Genomic DNA, 20,382 nt, shown 5'->3' with positions numbered 1-20,382 from the left:
TTTAGTAATTCTCGTTGAGGACAACCTTCCCCCTTTAAGATGGCCTCTAGCAAGAGTGACGGAGCTACATCCCGGTTACGATAATGTCATTCGAGTGGTCTCAGTAAGGCTGCCCAATGGAACCATTACCAGACGATCCTTAAAGAAGGTGTGCATTCTCCCTATGCAGGACGAGCTGGTTCAATGCGAAGAAAACGCTCAGTAAGGAACAATCGATTTCGACAGTTCAGTGCGTGTTTTTCTTTTGAAAAACTTTAATTTTTCAACGCGGGCGGCATGTTACGACGCGAAAGTGATAGACAAAAAGTCACAGTGGCAACCCCGCGATCCCGACTGAGAAGAGAGAGACGGGACGTGTGTGTGTGTGTGCCGCAAGAACAGAAGCGATACGACTTTCGACAAAAGCAACAATCACGCGTTTACTATTTTTCACGTTCTTATTTCGTTAAATAAACCAAAGTTTGTAGTTAACAAAGATCATTTTTTTTTGTACACATCCACGAATCAGTAACTTTTCATAATTTGAAAACAAATTTCATTATTTTAGTCTTGAAAATAGTCTTAAATATAGGATATTGACATTACATTCATGAAAATTGACTTGAAGACTAACTTTTCAAGTTTTTTACTTTGCTTTTCATTTTCTTAAAACTGTGTACTCTTTTTAGGGCTTTAAAACTGCTTTCAGCTTGGAAAATCGAGTTTTAAGGCTATCTTCACCAAGTTTTGATCATAGCAGACTTAAAAAACAATTTTGACATTTTTATAGGCTTTAAGACATTTCAGTGTTAATAATTCGAGCAGTTCTTGTTATTAGTACTTTAAGGCTGTTTTCAGCCTGAAAAATCGAGTTTTTATGCTCTTCAGGATCTTCACAAAGTTTTTGACTTATCAGGCCTGAAAGCCCAGTTTGTACACTTAACACTGTCCATAGTCTTGAAAATGCCATTTCAAGCTTATTCACTATCAAATTGATTTCTACACTAATCGGTGCAAAAAATTAGGGCATTTCTAAGAAATTCGGATGTTTTTAGTGCTTTAAGACTGAAAAACCAGTTATAATAGTAAAAATTAAATTTCAGACTCCTCAGTGAAGATTTTGGCACTAAATGTTACGATATTAGTTTTGAACACTAATTTGGACTGTTTCCGGTGTTTAATTGAATTCTAGATTTGTTTTAATCCAGAAAATTAAGTTGTATACACTAATTATAGTCCTGAAATAGACTTTTGGACTGTCTTAGTAAATTAGTCATTTCTTGTCGTAAAAGTCAACTTTTAGAGTATTTTTAGTAGTATAAAATGAGTTTTAGGAGCAACAATCTTTGTCTTAAATTCCGGACTGTTTTTAGTGCTTGAAATCAAGTTTCAGACACTCAACAATAGATTGCACTATGAAAAAAACGAATTTTAAAACTATTTCTAGTAGTAAATAACATGTTTTGAGATTATTCAATACAAATTTGGACTCTCAAGTCTTGAATGATCAGTTTTACACAGTTCCTAGTCTAAAAATTTCAACCCCAGTAAAAGGTAGTCCAAAAATCCTGTTTTTTTTTACTATCTTCAGTGTCAAAAAATTAACTTGTAAACCTCACAGATAACCAGATTTTAATCCTTTTGAACCATTTTAAAGTAAAAAATACAATAACCCAATTAGACAGTTACAGCAAAAAAAACATTTTTTAAACTGAAATTTAAAAATCTGCGTCATCCTTAGGAAGCATTTGTTAGGAAAATGACATAATTGCATGTCAACTTATTTTTTGATGGGCTATCGAATGCTGAATTATTGACATTTAAAACTGGATCACCCTGTATAAGAAAGTTTATATTTGACTCTGAAAATTGGATGCAATTTGAGACAACCGGCAACATGTTTTCTACCAAAGATCAGCCAAAAACATCACCCTAACTTCAAAGGAATTATCCCGGCTGTCCCTTCTTGTTAAATAGCTATTCTATGCTTTCGTCTTGGTAATTTTCCACATTTCTGTCCCATAGCAAAGTTTCAGATTTCTAAGTTTCAAATTAACCTATTTTTCTTAAACCATTAAGTAGAATTTATTTTCATTAAATTATGGTTTTTAACTAAACTCTTGTTACTTTCTATACAATAATTGTATTTTTCACTTATTTTATGGTCAAGAAAAAAATTATTTCGTTTTACACACTCGAAAACTCACTTTTTCACCAAAAAAACCGGACTATAAATTAAACTCGACATAACCTTTTCCGTAAAGTGTTTTTCGAATTCCTTTTCCATTACCATTTAACTCTCGGGGCTGCGTATTTTTTGTGTCGTCTAAGTTGAAAATCGTCGAGAGTGTTTAGAATTTTAGAGTGGGATTTCAGTTATAGACACAGGGTGGGATTTACCACCGTAAAGCTACTAGGAAATGTAGGACCACGTTCGCGCCCCATAAAAGTCATTTCGCCAGCTTAAACTTCATCCCTTCGAAACACTTTTCTTCATCTAACCGCATGGAAACAGGAATTCCATTTACGACAGTTTAAGGCGGCAAATCAATTTGACATAAATCTGGTAGCGAAACCGGTGGCATGGCATTTTCACCCGAAATAAAATTGATACTAAGTTGATCAAAGTCAAAGTCTAGTAAAATAGATATTTTGGTTCACATGGTGGTCTTAAATAATTGTTGTTCAGTTACATCATAATTTGTATGCTATTTCTTGTGGTTTCCAGTTTCAATGGATCATCGCACATGGCCGTAACAATGGACACAGAAATGGTCACGCAGACAGAGGACATCGTTTTACGATTTCGCACCGGAAAACCGCTCGGATTACTGATGATTTCCAGTACGATCGAAACGGGGGATCGCATCGAGTTAGCGGTGGCCGCGGGCCGCATCCGGATGGCCGTCCGATTGAATGTCAAGGAGAAACGGAAAGAGGACAGGGAAAAGGACAAGGTGCGGTATAATTGGATGTCGGTCGAGCTTTTATTGGATTTTATTGCCTTTCGTTTTGGATTTGACTTTAACTTTTTTCTGCGATAAGCAATTTTTGCGGTTCGGAAATGAATATTGGATTGATATTCCGCAGATGCTGCTGGCCGGTCAGAACGTAAACGACAACGAATGGCACACGGTCCGATTTTCTCGGCGGGGATCGAATTTGAAACTTCAACTGGATAACCAATCGCCCGTGAGAGGTAAGTTTAGAAATCAAATTTAAACTTTAGTAGGATTTTATATGGCTATTTCTGTTTCTCAACAACTATCGAAAATTAAATAAATCCTACGCATATAGGGCTTAAGTCAGAATTATTTTGAATATACTTGTTTGGATATAGATTTTGTATGGTAATGTTTTTTTGTTACATTTTTGATTTGAAGAAAAATACATAGAAACCAAAATAAATTAATATAAAAAAATAAATCGATATAAAAGAGCATCACAGGATTGGAAATTTTAAAACTATACATGTGAAGCCTGTGTAAGGAAGAGAAAACTTTTAAAAATCAATGATCTAGGGAAAGATGGAGATAAACTTTGTAAGTGACATGTGTCAGTGTGCCGAAAACGGATGTGGCGTCATTCAACAGTTGGTCACGTGACTACTTTATCAAGAAGTCTGATGTAAAACTGGTGAACACCTGTTAAACGACGTCATATCCGTTTTGACATACTGACACATGTCGCTTGCAGTTTAGTTTATTTTCATCTTTGTCTAGAGCATTGATTGGCAAGAGTTCTTATTTCTTCTTTCTTCTTCTGATTGGATGTCTATGTGTAATTTTGAAATTTGTATACCTGTACAGGGTGCTGCATTTTCGATGGTTTTACGGGGTACAGAGAAAACGGTAATAGATAGAAAAAAAGTAGCATACGTGTTCTGATCTTTTTTTCTGAGCTGAGATGACTGGCGAAAAGTGGGCGGCGCAAACTTCTTTTGTTTCAAAGATACGGGGGGACTTTTGAAAATTGGTCATTTTGGAACCCCCTCTGTATTTCATTTGCTATTAAAGTTATCCAAAACGGAAAAACGGTTTCCGGTAGAAGTTTTGACGTAGAATCCAATGGCGTAGTCAGTTTTTTTCTATTACGTTTAGTTTCTGACATATGACAGTAAGTTATATTTTTTTAAATATTTTTATAATATATATTTTTAGTTCATTTAATTCTGATGGTTTTTACTTTTTCAACGGTGTATTAAAACATATAATTGTGTAAACGTTAATCTTGGTAATTAGGAAAAAAGCGTTTAAACTTAAGTGCTAAATAATATGTATAAAAATACCCACAGTCGAAACAAAATTTGGCTAAATGTTCCTATTAACATGTTACATGTCGTTTGTAAACAGTTTTTTCAACTTCTACCTTAAAAATAGTAGAAAATAGAAATGGCCACTTTTCTTATTAAAGTGACGGTAGAACTGTTTGTAACTAAGATTTTTAATAAGATTTATTAAAAATATTTAATTTTCTGATGTGTTAGTTTATATGATTTCCAATTTTGTTTGGTATTTTAGATATTGGCCTTTTTTTAGCTTAGCAAAGGTCTTTTTTTAAAATAGCAGGATTAACCTCTACAAACTTATATGTTGTAATACACCGTTGAAAAGGTAAAAATCAACAGAATTAAATGACGTAAAAATATATAGGATGTTCAATTTAAAAAAATGTAACTTACTGTCATATCTCAGAAACTAAACGGAATAGAAAAAAACTGACTACGCCATTGGATTCTACATGAAAACTACTACCGGGAACCGTTCTTCCTTTTTTGATAACTTTAAGAGCAACTGAAATACAGAAGAGGTTCAAAAATTACCAATTTTCGAAAAACCCCCGTATCTTTGAAACAAAAGAAGTTTGCGCCGCCCACTTTTCGCCAGTCATCTCAGCTCAGAAAAAGAGATCAGAACACGTATGCTACTTTTTTTCTATCTATTACCGTTTTCTCTGTACCCCGTAAAACCATCGAAAATGCAGCACCCTGTACAGGGTGTCCCATTTTCAGCACTTCTGTAGGTTATTTCTTCTTTGTGACAGTGCGCTATTTTTTTTCTTCCTGTATCTTCAAAATAAAAATTTTGCTGACGCTATATTAATGACAACTGCATCAAGTTTTTTTGATGAAATTGATGTCATATTGTTTATTTAACTTAGTTCTACCCAAAAAAGTGTGGATAAAGCGGTTTTTTGGGAAAAGAATCGTAAAAAAACACTTTGAAAGTGGTCAGGTTACACTAAGTCTGGGAAAAATTCCTCCCTCTTACTACTGGGAATGTGCAACGTTGCCAAACCGAAGATTCAAGAAAACAATAGACGTTTAACATGAATGGTTTAATCGTTAAATAGCTTAAAAATTAGTAAATTAAATAAGTATTTCTACTTTTACATGCCAGTAGTAAGTGACACTTACTACTATCTATAATTACTGTTGACAATGCTAACCTTAGTGTCCGATTAGTACAAGCGGCAATATTTATTTTTTCTAAATGGATTAAAATCACGGTACCGATCAAAAACTTGCGCGTAATTGATTCATCCACCCTTATTATGGTAAAAGTAAGTAAACTAAACAATCTGACATCGATTTCATCAAAAAAGAACTAAAAATAGGGTGGCACCATAATATCCTCCACGTAGTTGGTGATATCATATTATTATTATTATTTTCATTTGGCAAGCCGGGTAATTACATTCACGTTTATGAAGAAATAGTGCTATTTAATTATGGTGGACGAGTCCCAAAAATCCGAGTTGAAAATTGGACGATTAATGAGTCGACAACTCCCTTTCGCGAGTATTAAAGCTCCGAAAGGAAAAAAGACGTGAAAATAAAGGACGGAACGTCGCAAATAAAGTTCCGAGGCGTTCTCCTTGCTTCTAATGGAAATTGGAAAACGAGCGGACCCATTAAAATAAATCCCGGCCCCCTTCGTTTGCATTGGGCGAGATTAAAGGCGAATTTAGGACGCGGACATCGCCTGTAACCCGTGCACTTTCTTTTAAGACTTTAATTGTCAACCCCCTGCCCGCCCTGTCACGATTTTCAAAAGCAGCGACTTTTGTGTTTTCTTACTTCGTTAGACCTAATTTAATTTGCATATTTAAGTGGGACTCAATTAAAGAGTCCGTGGGGTTCAGTAACAAATATTCTGATTGGTGTTTGCAGCGGACATCCAAGGCAAATACACAACATTGCAGTGGAAAACGTTACACATAGGAGGGCTGTACCATGTGGAGGAGGAGATTAGTATGTCAACCACTGTGCCGAATTTTGTGGGTGAAATTCAACAGTTTTACTTCAATAACATCCCGTATATTGAATTGGCCAGGGCGTTGAGTAGCGAACAGTCTATAGCCGGTGAGTGTCATACTGAGTGTAATATACAGGGTGGTCCAGTTTTAAATGTCAATAATTCACCATTCTATAGCCCATCAAAAAATAAGTTAACATACATATTATGACATTTTCCTGAAAAATGCTTCCCAAGGAAAATACAGTCCATAAATGTTCAGTTTAAAAAATCAGTTTCTTGTCATAACTGTCAGACCGCTGGAGCAATTTTAATCAAATTTAGAACAAATACATATGAAATTAATACTTCCACTAATCGAAACTGTCCAGTGGTGTAAATACAAAAAGATGGTTTTCATTTTTCTGCCTTATATTCTATGTCACAGGATATTTTTCAAAGTTTTCCGTTTTTTTTACTTTTTCAATTTGACAAAATAAGTATCTCTTACAAAACTCTGATTTGAAGTTTTGTTTACCAAAAAATTGAGTAATTACATTTAAAGACCCAAAACCAACCCAACCCAACATAAAACTTGTCTTGAAAACGGTGAAAATTTACTTGAGAGGCTTAAAAACTGTCTTTGTAGTCAGATAAGTTGAAAAACTTGTGAAAACTGACTTGTAGCCATGAAAAACTACTTTTTCTAAAATTTTTTACAACAAATTCACACATTTCAACTTTGAAAATTGACTTGGACACCAAAAAGTGACTCTGAACTAATGAAGAGTGACATCAAAGGCTTAAATTTTGCATTTGAAGTAAGTTTTCATAATTTGAAAATACATTTCAATATTTTAGTCTTGAAAATAGTCTTAAATACAGGATATTTATATTAGATTCATGAAAATTGACTTGAAGACTAACTTTTCAGGTTTTTTTACTTTGCTTTTCATTTTCTTACAACTCTGGACTATTTTTAGGGCTTTGAAACTGCTTTCAGCTTGGGAAATTGAGTTTTAGGCTTATCTTCACCAAGTTTTTGACATAGCAGACTAAAAAAAACTATTTTTACATTTTTCGTAGGCTTAATTATGCAATTTCATGCTTTGTCAGTATTAATTTGACTTCTAGACGCTTCACTGTGCTTTAAGACTGAAAAATCGAAATTGAAACTATTTTTTATAGTAAAAGTTAAGTTTCATCAGACTCTTCATTGATGAAAGTAAACAATTTTGGCATTAAATGCTACGATATTAGTCTAAAACTTTAATTTTTAGAATAAAATTAGTCTGACTGTCTGACAGTTGTAACAAAAAAAAGATTTTCAAAACTGAATTTTGGAGGTCTGTGTTTTCCTTAGGAAGCGTTCTTCAGGAAAATGATATAATGTGTGTCAACTTATTTTTTGATGGGCTATCGATTGGTGAATCATTGACATTTAAAACTGGACCACCCTGTATTTAAGTTACAATGAATGTCTGCAGACGTGCAAAATGTCTCAGTTAAAACCACACCTGTCGTTAAGTTTTAACTGTGAGTGTTAATTAGACTTTTTTTTTGAAAAATAACACCATTTAGGACAAAGTGGAATCGGTAATTAACACTGGAAGGAGATTTATGAAATGAATTTCTTCCCCTTCGCACCGCGATGCTATATACATTTTGCTAATAAAGCGGCTCGTTTATCAAACCAGCTGAAACTTAAGATACTCGAAACGTTTCCCAATCTAGGGATATTGTTCTGTCGGTGACGCGACTGACGTTAAACGACAAGCGGAATATTTCCGAATAATAAACGAGACGCATTCTGCTAGTGTTGCCGGTATAACTCATCTGGCACTCGGAGCGTAATGTCAAAGGCCAATCGTGGACTAGGTGGTGAGCAAAATTTCCATAGGAACGTTGAAATCTGCTAATACTAGTTTCCATGATAATTACCACGATGACACAGTTGTGTTTATTTCACTAAACATAGTATATTCAGCTACTTGTCATGTATTTATACAGGAGTATAGTGAAATAAGCTCAATTTTGAGAATTGTGATAAAAATTAAGAGTTTCTAGAATTGTCTTTGTTTCTCTAGAATTATGTGATAATAAACATAATACCTATTAAATCCTTTAACGGTAATGTAATACAAATTTTGTGTATTAAATGTGAATTATTTGTCTAACTAAAAATCAAAAAACTCCTAGAAAGTCAAGTTTCAAAGCGATGAGGGACGAGAGTTTTTAAATTTTATTTATGGCTTCCATTTCATACATCCTTGGAATTTGGAAAACCTGATTTAATTAAAAATAGGTATTATAGTAAACAACTTTTCTGGGAATATAATTAATAATTTTCCATTCACCAGTGCTGTCGACTATTTCTAACGTGTTTTATATCATCAAAATACTCGTCTAAAAATCTTTCGCACGATATTCTCCCTCTCTTGCGAATAATAATTAATTGTATAGTTGTGAACGAGGCAACATTGCTTTGCCGTATCGACCTAATGTATGCATCGCTATTTCTCCGATAACGGAGCAAATACCTATTTTTATTAGAGACGGTTGTCGTGTAGGTAACGCTCGTTACCAGACGTTTGAATTTAATGCAACCGAAATGTCGTTTATACGTCTGTTACGACACGAGACGAATGTTTATGTATTTTCCTGAGAACAGTGGCGTAGGAAGCAAACCAGTGTAAAGCACGTTCATGCAAAAGACAATTTGACACTGTGGCAGCGTTGCGTGCGACTTGGCGCCATTGTGCAATTTATGACGACAGCTCGGTTTTCTTTATTTGAAACTCTTTTATGACCGTTTGAAATTACGTTGGAAACCGAATATATTCAAAAAAGGGCCTTCTTTTATGCCACAGCAATAATGTCGGGCTTATTTTTAGAGTTCAATTTTCAGTACGTCGGTTGATGTACGTATTACATGAAGTTCATCAAACTGTGTCGATTTCGTATTATAAGAATGAGTAAGTTTCATTAGAAAGAAAACTTGTTTACTTTACTAAAAGTGTTAAACATGAACGTACTTAGTATAATATAGTTGTATAACAAGGACAGATAATGATGGTCTTATACAGGGTGGTCCAGTTTTAAATTCACCAATCCATAGCCAATTAAAAAATAAGTTGACATTCATTATGTCATTTTCCTGAAAAGTGCTTCCTAAGGAAAATACAGTCCTTCAAATTTCTGTTTAAAACATCGTTTTTTTTGTCATAACTGTCAGACCGTTGGAGCAAGCACTTTATTACACGTTATTACGGTCAAAGACCCAAAACTAACCTAACCCAACTTAAAAATTGTCTTGGAAACGGAAAATTCACTTAAGAAGTTTAAAAAATATTATTGTAGCCAGTTTTCATAGATTCCAGACAAACTAAAAGACTTTAGTTTTGAAAATTGAATTAGAAAAGATAAACATTTCAGAAGCTTAAAAATTTTGTTTGTAACCAGTTTTCATGCAAATCAAGAGACTTTAATACTAAAAATTGACTTGTAGACATAAAAACTACTTTTTCAAGAATTTGTTACTACAAATTCATACATTTAAACCTTAAAAATTGACTTGAACCCCAAAATGTGACTGAACTAATGAAAAGTGACATCAGAAGCTTAAAATTTGCATTTGAAGTAAGTTTTCATAATTTGAAGACAAATTTCAATATTTTAGTCTTGAAAATAGTCTTAGATGCAGGTTGAATTACATTAGAATCATGAAAATTGTCTTGAAAACGAACTTTTCGTGCTTTTTACTTTGCTTTTCATTTTCTTCGAATTCTGGACTATTTTTAGTGCTTCAAAACTGCTTTCAGCTTGGAAAATCGAGTTTCAAGACTATCTTCACCAAGTTATTGACATAGCAAACTTAAAAAACAAGTTTTACATTCTTCATAGACTTAAAATGGCATTCCAAGCTTTGTCACTATTAAATCGACTTCTAGACACCTCAGTGCTAAAAATTCGGGTATTTCTTAATAAACTAGACTGTTTTTAGTGTTTTAAGGCTGTTTTCAGTGCCTCAAATCGAGTTTCAAGACTATCTTTACAAAGTTTTTGACTTATCAGGCCTAAAAGCCAGTTTTTTCCACTGACCATAATCTTGAAAATGTTATTTCAAGCTTCTTCACTATTAAATTAACTTCTACATCTAATCTCTAAGAAATTCAGACTGTTTTTAGTGCTTTTTAAGACTGAAAAATCGAGTTTAAGACTATTTCCAAAAGTCAAGTTTCTTCAATAATAAAAATAAAAAATTTTGGTACCAAATGCTACAATAATAGTCTTGAGAACTAATTTTTAGAAATAAAATAAAATTTAATTTACTTCTAGACTTGTTGTTCAGTCCAGAAAATTGAGTTGTACACCAATTAAAGCCTTGAAAATATACTTTTGGACTCTCTTTAGTCCTAGTAAAGTCAGTTCTAGCATTAAAAGTCAACTTTTATATTATTTTTAGTAGTAAAAAATGAGTTTCATGCACAATACAATCTTTGTGTTGATTTCCGGACTTTTTTAGTTCTTGAATGCCAGTTTCAGACACTCAACCAGGATGGCAGTCTGAGAAAGCGAATCATAAGACCATTCCTAGTAGTAAAAAGCAAGTTTTTAGACTATTGAGTACAAATTTGGACTTTCACAAGTCTTGGATGTCGAGTTTTAAGCTATAAAACAATTTTTTAAATTGAAATTTGGAGGACTGTATCTTCCTTAGGAAACCTTTTTCAGAAAAATGACATAATTCAAGTCAACTTATTTTTTGATTAGCTATCAAATGGTGAATTATTGACACTTAAAACTGGACCACTCTGTATTATTCTCGAGTAGTATGATTTTTTGTACGATGAACTGGATTACACGAAGCTTTTATATTAATTATAAATTAAGTCTTTAAATCTTTGTAAGACTGCGTGAATAGTAAAAATATTCCGGAAAAAAAACCTTAGAAAATGACTTGAGAATTCTATATTCAATCTCTGGAAAAAATTTTGAGCTATTGAATTTGGAAGAAGAAATTTGGCTGGTTTGATGATAAAACCATAAATAGACCTCAAAAACTTGATTTCTAAGATTAATATTTAAGCAATTTTGAAACTCTTTAAAGAACTGTCTAATTTTAAAACCGATTGCAAGCAAGTACCTACAATTCGGCGGAAAAATTCACAAGATGGACAACTTAACTTAATGACATTTAGAGTTTTAAAGAGTCATCATCATGAATTGAGTGATTTCTCATTAATTAAGTGGTTTTTTACCTTTGCACGTTTCTTGCAACAAAAACTTAAAATAATAATTATTTTAGGTTTCCCTACCATTAAAGTGACCGGAAAATTCGTCAAGTACGCAACTGATAACCTTCACCGGCCGGTCACATTCAAATCGAAGCACACCTTCGTCGGATTGCCCATGCTTCGAGCCTATTCCAGCATTCACATTGACTTTATGTTCAAAACGAGAGAAGCAAACGGCCTCATCATGTTCAATGGTGGTAAAAAAGAGGACTTTGTCGCCGTCGAATTGGTGGACGGTCACATCAATTACGTGGTCAATGTTGGCGATGGCACTGTAACTTTGCGAGACACTGTTAGGTATACAGGATGTCCCATAACCAGAATATTAGTTTAGTAATTAAATTTGTTTAGAAATCACTTGAACGACAACCGTTGGCATACCGTGGGTATTCGACGACCATCAGCACGACAACACACTTTGATGGTGGATGACGACATCGTGATAGCAACAAATCGGGGAGCCGGCAATTTAGAATTGGATGGTATTCTGTACCTGGGAGGCGTCTACAAAGATTTGTATTCGCAACTGCCTCAGGAAGACGTCAGATCAAGACACGGCTTTGAGGGTTGCATTGCTGGTTTGGACCTGAACGGCGAATCGCCTAACATTATGGAAGACGCGGTCGTGCATAGTCCTTTAGTCATTCCAGGCTGTGAAGGTAAGAGTAGAGGAAGAATACATTATTGATGGTGGTAAAACTAATTGGAATTAGTGTATGGTCAAATAGGACAATCAGCCAAATGCAGTCATAATGTGTGCGCCAATGGAGGTATTTGCGTTCAACAGTGGAATTCCTACACTTGCGATTGTGATTTGACGTCGTTTACTGGACCGACTTGTTCAGATGGCAAGTTTATTTTTAGAAATTAATATGAAAGAAAAGTTCTGTATTCAAGGTGTCATTGGTAAAACAACAAAAATTGTTACATTGTTATGATTCACACTGGATGACCTTCCTTGTCCTGACGTGGAGAGAAATGGGTTGGATTTATTAATTTGCATTATAATGTCCACCTCACTTTCCTGAACGGATTCCTGACTGCCGTCCCGGTTCTCTCCAACAGTACAAGAAGGCCCGTTTGTTTTGAACATTTTTACCTCACAAAAAATCACTCCTAGTGTCGAACCACAAAATAAAATAACAAATGAATTTAGAATTTAAATTCAGCAAAACAAGAAATACCATACAGGGATGCCAAAACGTTGTGTTATTAGGACAACGAATAAACCTAAACTAACCTATTATATAATTACCTTCTCTCACAAAATACAAAACTAAAAATTACTGCTACAATACTGTTATCTATGAGTTCGAAAGATTCTTAATTCTAAAAAGAAATTACTTTACTTACAGTCTGTTACTGTTCTTTTAATATCACCGCACGTCACGCCCTCTCTCCCCGCACTATAGAATAATCCTTTATCTGCTGTGATGCCAAAGAGTTTATCTCAAACCCGAGACGGTCTCGAAGAACGTGGAAACCTCTGGCTTTTTAGAATCTTCTTCCCCTGCTGCAGCAGGACGTCTTCCAAAGATAATGTTAGCTCTTCCTGGTGAGATTTGTGGATTTAATGTCACACGCCTCGACCAATTCGCTTGATCTCCTCAAGGGATGTAGCCTAATTAACACGCCCGGTGTAGACCTCTCGAATTCCAGCGGAATACTCAAATCAATTCGAGGCTTATTATTTCTAATCTTCTTTCTTTACTTGACTTCCAAAAAACCGCCAGTCAATCATTCAAAATTGATTAATTCCCAAAAAACAAAAACCGCTCAACAATTAACTACCTACAAACTATCTATTTTTTAACATCCCTATAAAAAAAATACCAGGAGTGATTTGTGTGATAAAAAGATATCAATATCTTTTCAACATCTTGTTCTTTTTAAATTAAAGTGGCTTTAACTTATTATTATAGAATCGGTTTCGTATGAGTTTGGTCCGAATCCAGGAATCATAACTTACACATTCGCCGAAGACAATAGACCTGAAATGCAAGAAGACTCAATAGCTTTGGGCTTCATCACAACTAAATCGGACGCCGTTCTGCTCAAAATCATTAGCGGTGTTTCGACTGATTATATCGAAATTCATCTTGTATGTTGTATCAGTTTGATAATTTTACAGTATAAAAATGTAAAGTTCTCATACAGGTCGAGGGAAACGTGTTTGCTGTATATAACTTAGGATCGAACGACCATCCAGTGGGTGAAATCACTGTCAAAGTCAACGACAATCAGTACCACGTGGTCAAATTCCATAGACAGGGCTTCAATTCCACCCTTCAAGTGGATGACTACAATGTTCAATCTAGTTCCCCTGGTGGTTAGTAAAACAAACTATACAGAAGGTTGATTTACATGCACTACCTATATCATATTTTAGGCCACCAATTGCAAGTGTTCAATAAACAATCGCAAATTCAAATCGGTGGTAAGTGGAGCAGGGGTAAGAAGAGGATAGAACGACCCTTTTCAGGGGTCATATCTGGAGTGGCAGTTAATTCGTTGCGAGTATTAGATTTGGCCGCGGAAAAGGATGTACACGCTTCAATTCGGGGAGATGTATCTTTAGTACAGGGTATCCTAGAGAGGAATGATCATTTGCAGAAAATGCAGCAGGTAATGTCAATAATGATGTGTGTAAGTTACAGATTTCTTTGAAGAAATGGTTATCCATAAAGCTTGAAGAAAAATATTTAATATTGAAAACGAGCCCAAAAAATAGTAGTATCTGAAACGCAAAAAATGAATTGAATTGAATCCAAACCTTAGTTTCAAATAAATGGATATCGTGAGAATAACTACAAATATAAGTTATCCTTACGGCTAACAATTTTGAATAAAGCCTTTTTCATCTCTTAGAATAAAGTGGTGAGGGTATGTCAAAAGTGGATTGCATTCAATAACTTCTAAACCATTTGTCCTAGAATATTTGAGGACAGATGGCGCTATTTATAAAAGAAAATACTATTTTACTTATTCTTGAGGACATTTCATAAAACTGAAAATATTTTCTTGTTATTGATGGCCAGCTATTATCATCAATTTTTTTTTCCGAAAGCTCTATGAGGATTTATGTCCACTTCCCCAACATTGGCTAAGTTGAGTTTAAGAACAGCTTAGATAAGTTGAGTTTAGACTGCGTTAATTTGCACCTAACCTGTCACATTCAAACCCTAACTTAGCTTAAGTTGTACTTAAAATTGCTATGAATATACCTATATGGAGATTAAAGTAATAGGAAAAACTTCTAGTAGAAACATTCATACGAATAACAGAAATTTGCAAACACCATAAGGTGTCATGATTATTACCATCCTGAAGATGAGATTTACTCAAATCTCCCTCACCTCCTAGTTGCATGATAATATCATCATAACTGGCATCAGATTCACCCTGACCATTCATTCTAATAATCTAGTAAATAAAGAAAATTTAAATAAATAAGCTTGAATAAAGATTCTATAATAGGGATGCCAAGTTATTTTTAAGGTAAATAACTAAACCTATCTAACTACAAATCCTGCTTCTAAATATATCATTGAAACTACAAATATCTTTAATCCAAAAAATTACAAACTACTTACAACTAATACTCTTCGTCAAAGAGTCCAAATTGTCCAAAATAAACCGTCAGTTGACCAATCTTCTTCTTTTCCGTTGAGGTGGATTTTTAACTGCAAAGGCTGTATCTCGGTAACAGCCGGGAGGCCTCCTCGGTTATCGATTTAACCACTTCTGGAATAGGTCCTCTATCACAATCTGCTCCATGTCATAACGTGGACTAGACGGTACAATTGCTGGTAGCACTCGGTATTAAGCCGGATTTATAGATTTGCGTAGCGTAACACAACGCAATCCTAGCGCAGCGTAGCACAGCATAGCGCAATTTTCTTACGTAGTGCAATTTATAGATTCATTTGTTTAAGATGTGAGTTCCTTTGAATACATGCGCGTCAAACAAAGACTAACAAGCGACACGTGACATTTAACCTATTTTCATTGGCTAGACGCGAGGTGCACAGCGTAAGCGTAGCGTAAAAGTTGAAAATTACCAACTCTTGCGATGCGCTGCGTTGTACTTATGTTGTGCTACGCTACGCTTGTGCATCTATAAATTGATCAACATATTCTGGATGATTCAACTTTCTTACGATGCGCTAGGATTGCGTTGTGTTACGCTACGCAAATCTATAAATCCGGCTTTACACTCAGTAACTTCCGTTCCGGAAGCAAACAGCTTTCTAAGATCCCCTGATCTTCAATAGTCTGATTTTTGCTCGAATTTTTTAGAAAACTGACTTTCCAGTTCTCATTAAAAGTCTCTCTTGACAATCAACAACCAAAAACAAAAAAACCTTTTTTCCCACCTTGTACCTCCACGTACCACCTTTTTCACCTCCTTTGAAGTTCATCAAGTAATACTGTTATACAATCCTACTAAAACTAACTATAATGGTAAACACTTGACATTCCTACAAAAATGTACCTTTTCTATAAATTAAATAAATAAATTTTCTTTATTTTCTTGAAAAAAAAATCCTTATTTTCAAGACAAAGGTATTAAAAGAAAGACAATTCTTATTAGAGAAAAAATAACACGTAAAAGTGCATTTTACTTGTTTAAAACTAATAATGATTCAGACTCCCGCCTCGGGCTTTCCTGGTGTGGAAGACGATCTCATCTTCAGCGGAGCGGGATCTGGATGTAACGGAGATGATGAAGATGAGTGTCCACCGTTAACCGATAATGGATCAGGTGACGACGACTTAATAACGCCCGTTTATGTGGCGCCTACCAGACCACCACCCACAGCTAAACCAAAACCGCCACCTGGCGGAGGAGCGGGCGATAAGAACTGCGATGATGAAGATTGCGTCGATGGTTCTGGTTCTGGAGAAGTGACGGTTGATCCCGTGAATAGTAGCAGCAATCCCAATATAGGTTGGTTTGATATTTACAATACGAAACAAAGGAATAATTAAATGTTAATGTTGTAACTTTAATTTTTTAGGTGACGTGACAATAATAACAGATGAAACTAACTCTTCTGGTGGAATTGGAACTACAACCCAGGTAGAAGTAACTAGCAGCGGCAAAGATTCTGGTGGAAAACATCCTACGGAAACATACCCCAATGCCACTTTCACGCCTCTAGCACCGGTGGGAAGTACCCCTCATCAGCAGTACACAACCAGGTACTCAACTACCCCAGATAACACCAGCGAAGGTGCGTCATCTTCTTCAAGCATTACTAGCAGTACCTCCACCACAACCACTACTGACATTCCTAACGAAATCAACCAGCGACCGCCCGTCAAGTACCCAACGTCTGATTATAACTCTAATTCATTCGGCGGACCATACAATATCGGTAACAAAATGCCTCCCACGCAACGCATCAACTCAGAAACGTCGGAAGTGGTGGCACTGATCATCGGCATAATCGCGGGCGCCCTGATCGCTGTCATTTTAGTGATCCTGATCATTTTGAAGTTCAAGTCGCGAAACGACCGTTCGTTTAAAATCGACGATAGTAAAGAGTATGCGCACGGACCGAGCGCGGCCCTACTTGGCAACACCGCCTCTAGTACGGCCAGTCAATCGACCGCGCACCAATACCAGTTAAATGGTGCGTTGCGCAATGGCGATCGCGCGTCAATGCAGCAGAAACAAAAGAAACGCGACAGCAAAGACATTAAAGAGTGGTACGTGTAAATGATTGATGGAAGAAAATAGACGAGCAACGTTTGATGGGGTGTGGGGAGAGGACAGAAAGTTATGTTGACTAGTTGACTCCGAGCCAATCGCGTTCGTGTTGTCTAAGGTTGAGCTGCTTGTTACCTAATGTCGGTACAGAACTTTCATTAACTGTCAAATTACGTCACGGGATAAAAGGAAGATGACTTGACTGCTGTCGAGCGATGAAAACAAGGAGAAACATTTTACCAACAATACCATTTTTTACGGCTTTGACGACATCCTAAAGTTGTTTGATTTTCAGTATACTTATATAAAATGTGTCACAAATACTCCTCATCCAACAATTGAAAACAAAATACGGACAATATCAAACAAAATGGCTAGATGGAACCAGAGCTGTCGCAATTACTCAAAAAAAGTAATTAAATTACAATTACCAACTACTCTCAAATTCGTGAAAGTAGTTGAATTACAATTAGTCAATGTTTTTAAAATGTAGTTGAACTATCAATTACTTCAGTAAAGTAGTTGAATTAATAGACAATTACAGTAGTTCAACTACTGGCATTAATTCAATTACTGATAAAATGTAGTTGAACTACTTCAAGAGTAGTTCAACTACTCAAATGTAATCGAACTACTCAAATGTAATTGAACTACTAAAAAGTAATTTATTTATTGGCAGTAGTAAATGTACAGGGTGTCCAAATAAGAGTGGCACTCGGCTTTTTTGACTTAACGGTTAATCGTAGAGCTTTGAAAAAAAAAATGTGTTATAAAAAGGGGCCAAAAGAATCGCTAGAAAATATTTTCAGTTTCAGGAAATGTCTTCAAGAGGGCGTACTAACAACTTTAACTTAAAAAAAGTGCATATCTCCAAAATTTCAAATACAATGGCACATTGAAAATACTTGCAAACGGAAGCTACGTTTACTAGCAACAACTTTGATTAAAACCTTTTTTCTCCATTTCTTGACTTAAAGTGGTGGGGGTAAGTCAAAAGTTGCTTTAAAAAAACTGCGATAACTTCGAAACCCTTTGTCGTAGAACATTAAGTTTGGCACCATTGAAAAGAGCAGGTTTTTTTCTATTAGATGCTCCATAAATAATTATTTAAAGTTGTTTTCTTTCGTCCACAGGTGGCGCTTTTTACAAAGAAATATTATTTTACCGCCTAACTCAAAAAAATTAAATGCAACCTATAGCGTTGTTTAATGTTAAAATGAAGAGAACAAAATACTACACCAGGCAGCAAAAATCGCAACTTTCTAACTTTTTTCTATTTTTCCATTTACCCAACCAAAACGCCGCTCTGAACCCGGTTCAGTAAACCGCTACTTCTCGACCGCGCAAAACACAACAATCGTATCTAACCTCAAAAACAAGTAGTTCCATTATTTTAACATTATTTGTAATTCAACTACTCTGAGAGTAGTTCAATTACTCTGAAAGTAATTCAATTACTCTAAAAGTAATATAATTACTCTGAAAGTAATTCAACTACTTTCAAAGTGGTTCAATTACAGAACAAATCGTAAAATCAATTACCAATTACAACTACTTTTGCTGAGTAATTGAAAAATCAATTGCAAATATTGTTTTTGAAAAGTAATCTAATTACAGTAGTTCAATTACTTAAAATTAATTGAACTACATTTTCCAATTAAAGTAATTCAACTACCGACAGCTCTGGATGGAACAATAAATAGCCTTTCGCACAAATAATCTAAACGTTTAATGCAAAAAAAAGTCCCTTTAAATCGACGGATAATCATTTACTTATTTCCATTGAAAGTAAACTTTAACACTAAATTGTGTATCCTATCAACAAGTAGCTCAATCTGGACCCGAGCCGATACCAGACTGTTTTATTGTTTTCTTCTTAAAATATTTTTAAAACTTACATTGTTAGTAGTTCTCTTTTTGGTATTCTGAGTGGGAAGAGGTGTTTTTACGTTAAACGGTTGTTCGCGCGGTTTGCCTGTTGTTTTTTAGATACTCCCCATTTTTAAGGCTAATTTACTACACTACACTTTGATCTAATGAATCAGCCTTAAAGGAAAATCTAACCATTTTTATAAATAAATAGTGTAAATTTTGACTCAATAATTGTTAATTCTTCGTCTGCACTCGTTTACAACAGTTTAGGTCAATTTACTCGAAACAGTAGTTTAAGGTGTAAATTACCGAACGCACATGGCTCAGCTTCACGTTTTAATGACACAAAAATGCAAATGCAAGTTGCCCTTTGGGGCTAAAAACTGAAAAGTTTAGGGAATCGTAAGGATCGATCAAAGACTGCATTAATAACTTTAATATCAGTAAACCATATCTTTTGTGCTAGTTGTGCTTAGACTAGAAACTGAATGGCTGCCAAGTGATGCTAGGTTTAAAGAAGAACCGGAGATTGGGTAATGTTGCATTTGTATTTTCAGTGTTTATTTCATAGAGGTTGAATGAAACGAGCGAGAGACCCTGTATAGGATGATCGAAGTAAGTTGGATTTAACTGGATCACCCTGTACAAACTACATTTAAAGCAACAACTATATTTAAAGGTGACAACAAACTAGTGTTGTAGCGATTAACCTTCCCACGGTAGTGTTTTAAGCTTTAAGTCGCCACCAATTTTATACCCTTAATACTAATATTAAACTCTTGTAAATTAACAAAGTTAACCCGACATGTTCCTTAATAATTAGCAGTAAAATCCGCCACTTTCCGATTTTAGATATAAAAAAAACTTTATGGTTTACTCGAGAGCCATCTGAGAGCATCTTTGGCCTTCGAGAAACGTCACTTATATAATTTTGTACATAAACTTTGTAGTTAAATTAGTCTGGCACTTTTTAGACTAACTTAACTAATAAATTAGGATAATAAATAAATATAGTTGAGTAAAGTTATAATGCCTGATCTTGAAATTCCCTACTTTCAACTTACGCAATAAAACCATCATATTTCCCTGTAGGACCAGCGATTTAGTTTTTATGTCCAATTTGTTGTTGTATAAAGGAGGTAAAAGGTGTAAAGTAGCAACCAGTAGATTTTTGTATTATAGTTTTTTTGGGGACCTTTTGTTAGTGCTATTCAATAAAATGGCGTATATTTGGATGTTACCCGGTGATGTGTTTTACTTATTACCCCGAAATAAAACGCTG

The 20,382-nt window shown here is 34.9% G+C and overlaps 1 protein-coding gene across 4 annotated transcripts in view; it reads left to right on the top strand.

Moving 5' to 3' along the window:
* Positions 1-20,340, top strand: part of Nrx-1 (Neurexin 1) — a 98,262-nt gene extending 77,922 nt beyond the window's left edge. For 3 of the 4 annotated variants that reach the window (XM_081973294.1, XM_081973292.1, XM_081973291.1), the window contains 11 exons: positions 2,708-2,936; positions 3,070-3,178; positions 6,152-6,343; positions 11,524-11,809; positions 11,864-12,171; positions 12,226-12,360; positions 13,435-13,613; positions 13,670-13,841; positions 13,902-14,137; positions 16,163-16,463; positions 16,534-20,340. In XM_081973294.1, coding sequence (XP_081829420.1) covers positions 2,708-2,936; positions 3,070-3,178; positions 6,152-6,343; positions 11,524-11,809; positions 11,864-12,171; positions 12,226-12,360; positions 13,435-13,613; positions 13,670-13,841; positions 13,902-14,137; positions 16,163-16,463; positions 16,534-17,237 — 2,851 coding nt within the window. In that variant the 3' untranslated portion in view covers positions 17,238-20,340. The remainder of the gene's footprint in view (positions 1-2,707; positions 2,937-3,069; positions 3,179-6,151; positions 6,344-11,523; positions 11,810-11,863; positions 12,172-12,225; positions 12,361-13,434; positions 13,614-13,669; positions 13,842-13,901; positions 14,138-16,162; positions 16,464-16,533) is intronic. The other variant, XM_081973293.1, reaches the window with a different exon arrangement.
* The last annotated feature ends 42 nt before the right edge of the window (positions 20,341-20,382 follow it).

Source organism: Ips typographus, linkage group LG2, assembly GCF_016097725.1.
Source record: "Ips typographus isolate SLU linkage group LG2, UJ_Ityp_2.0, whole genome shotgun sequence".
Classification (NCBI taxonomy): Eukaryota; Metazoa; Arthropoda; class Insecta; order Coleoptera; family Curculionidae; genus Ips; species Ips typographus.
This window is presented reverse-complemented; position numbering and strand designations above follow the sequence as displayed.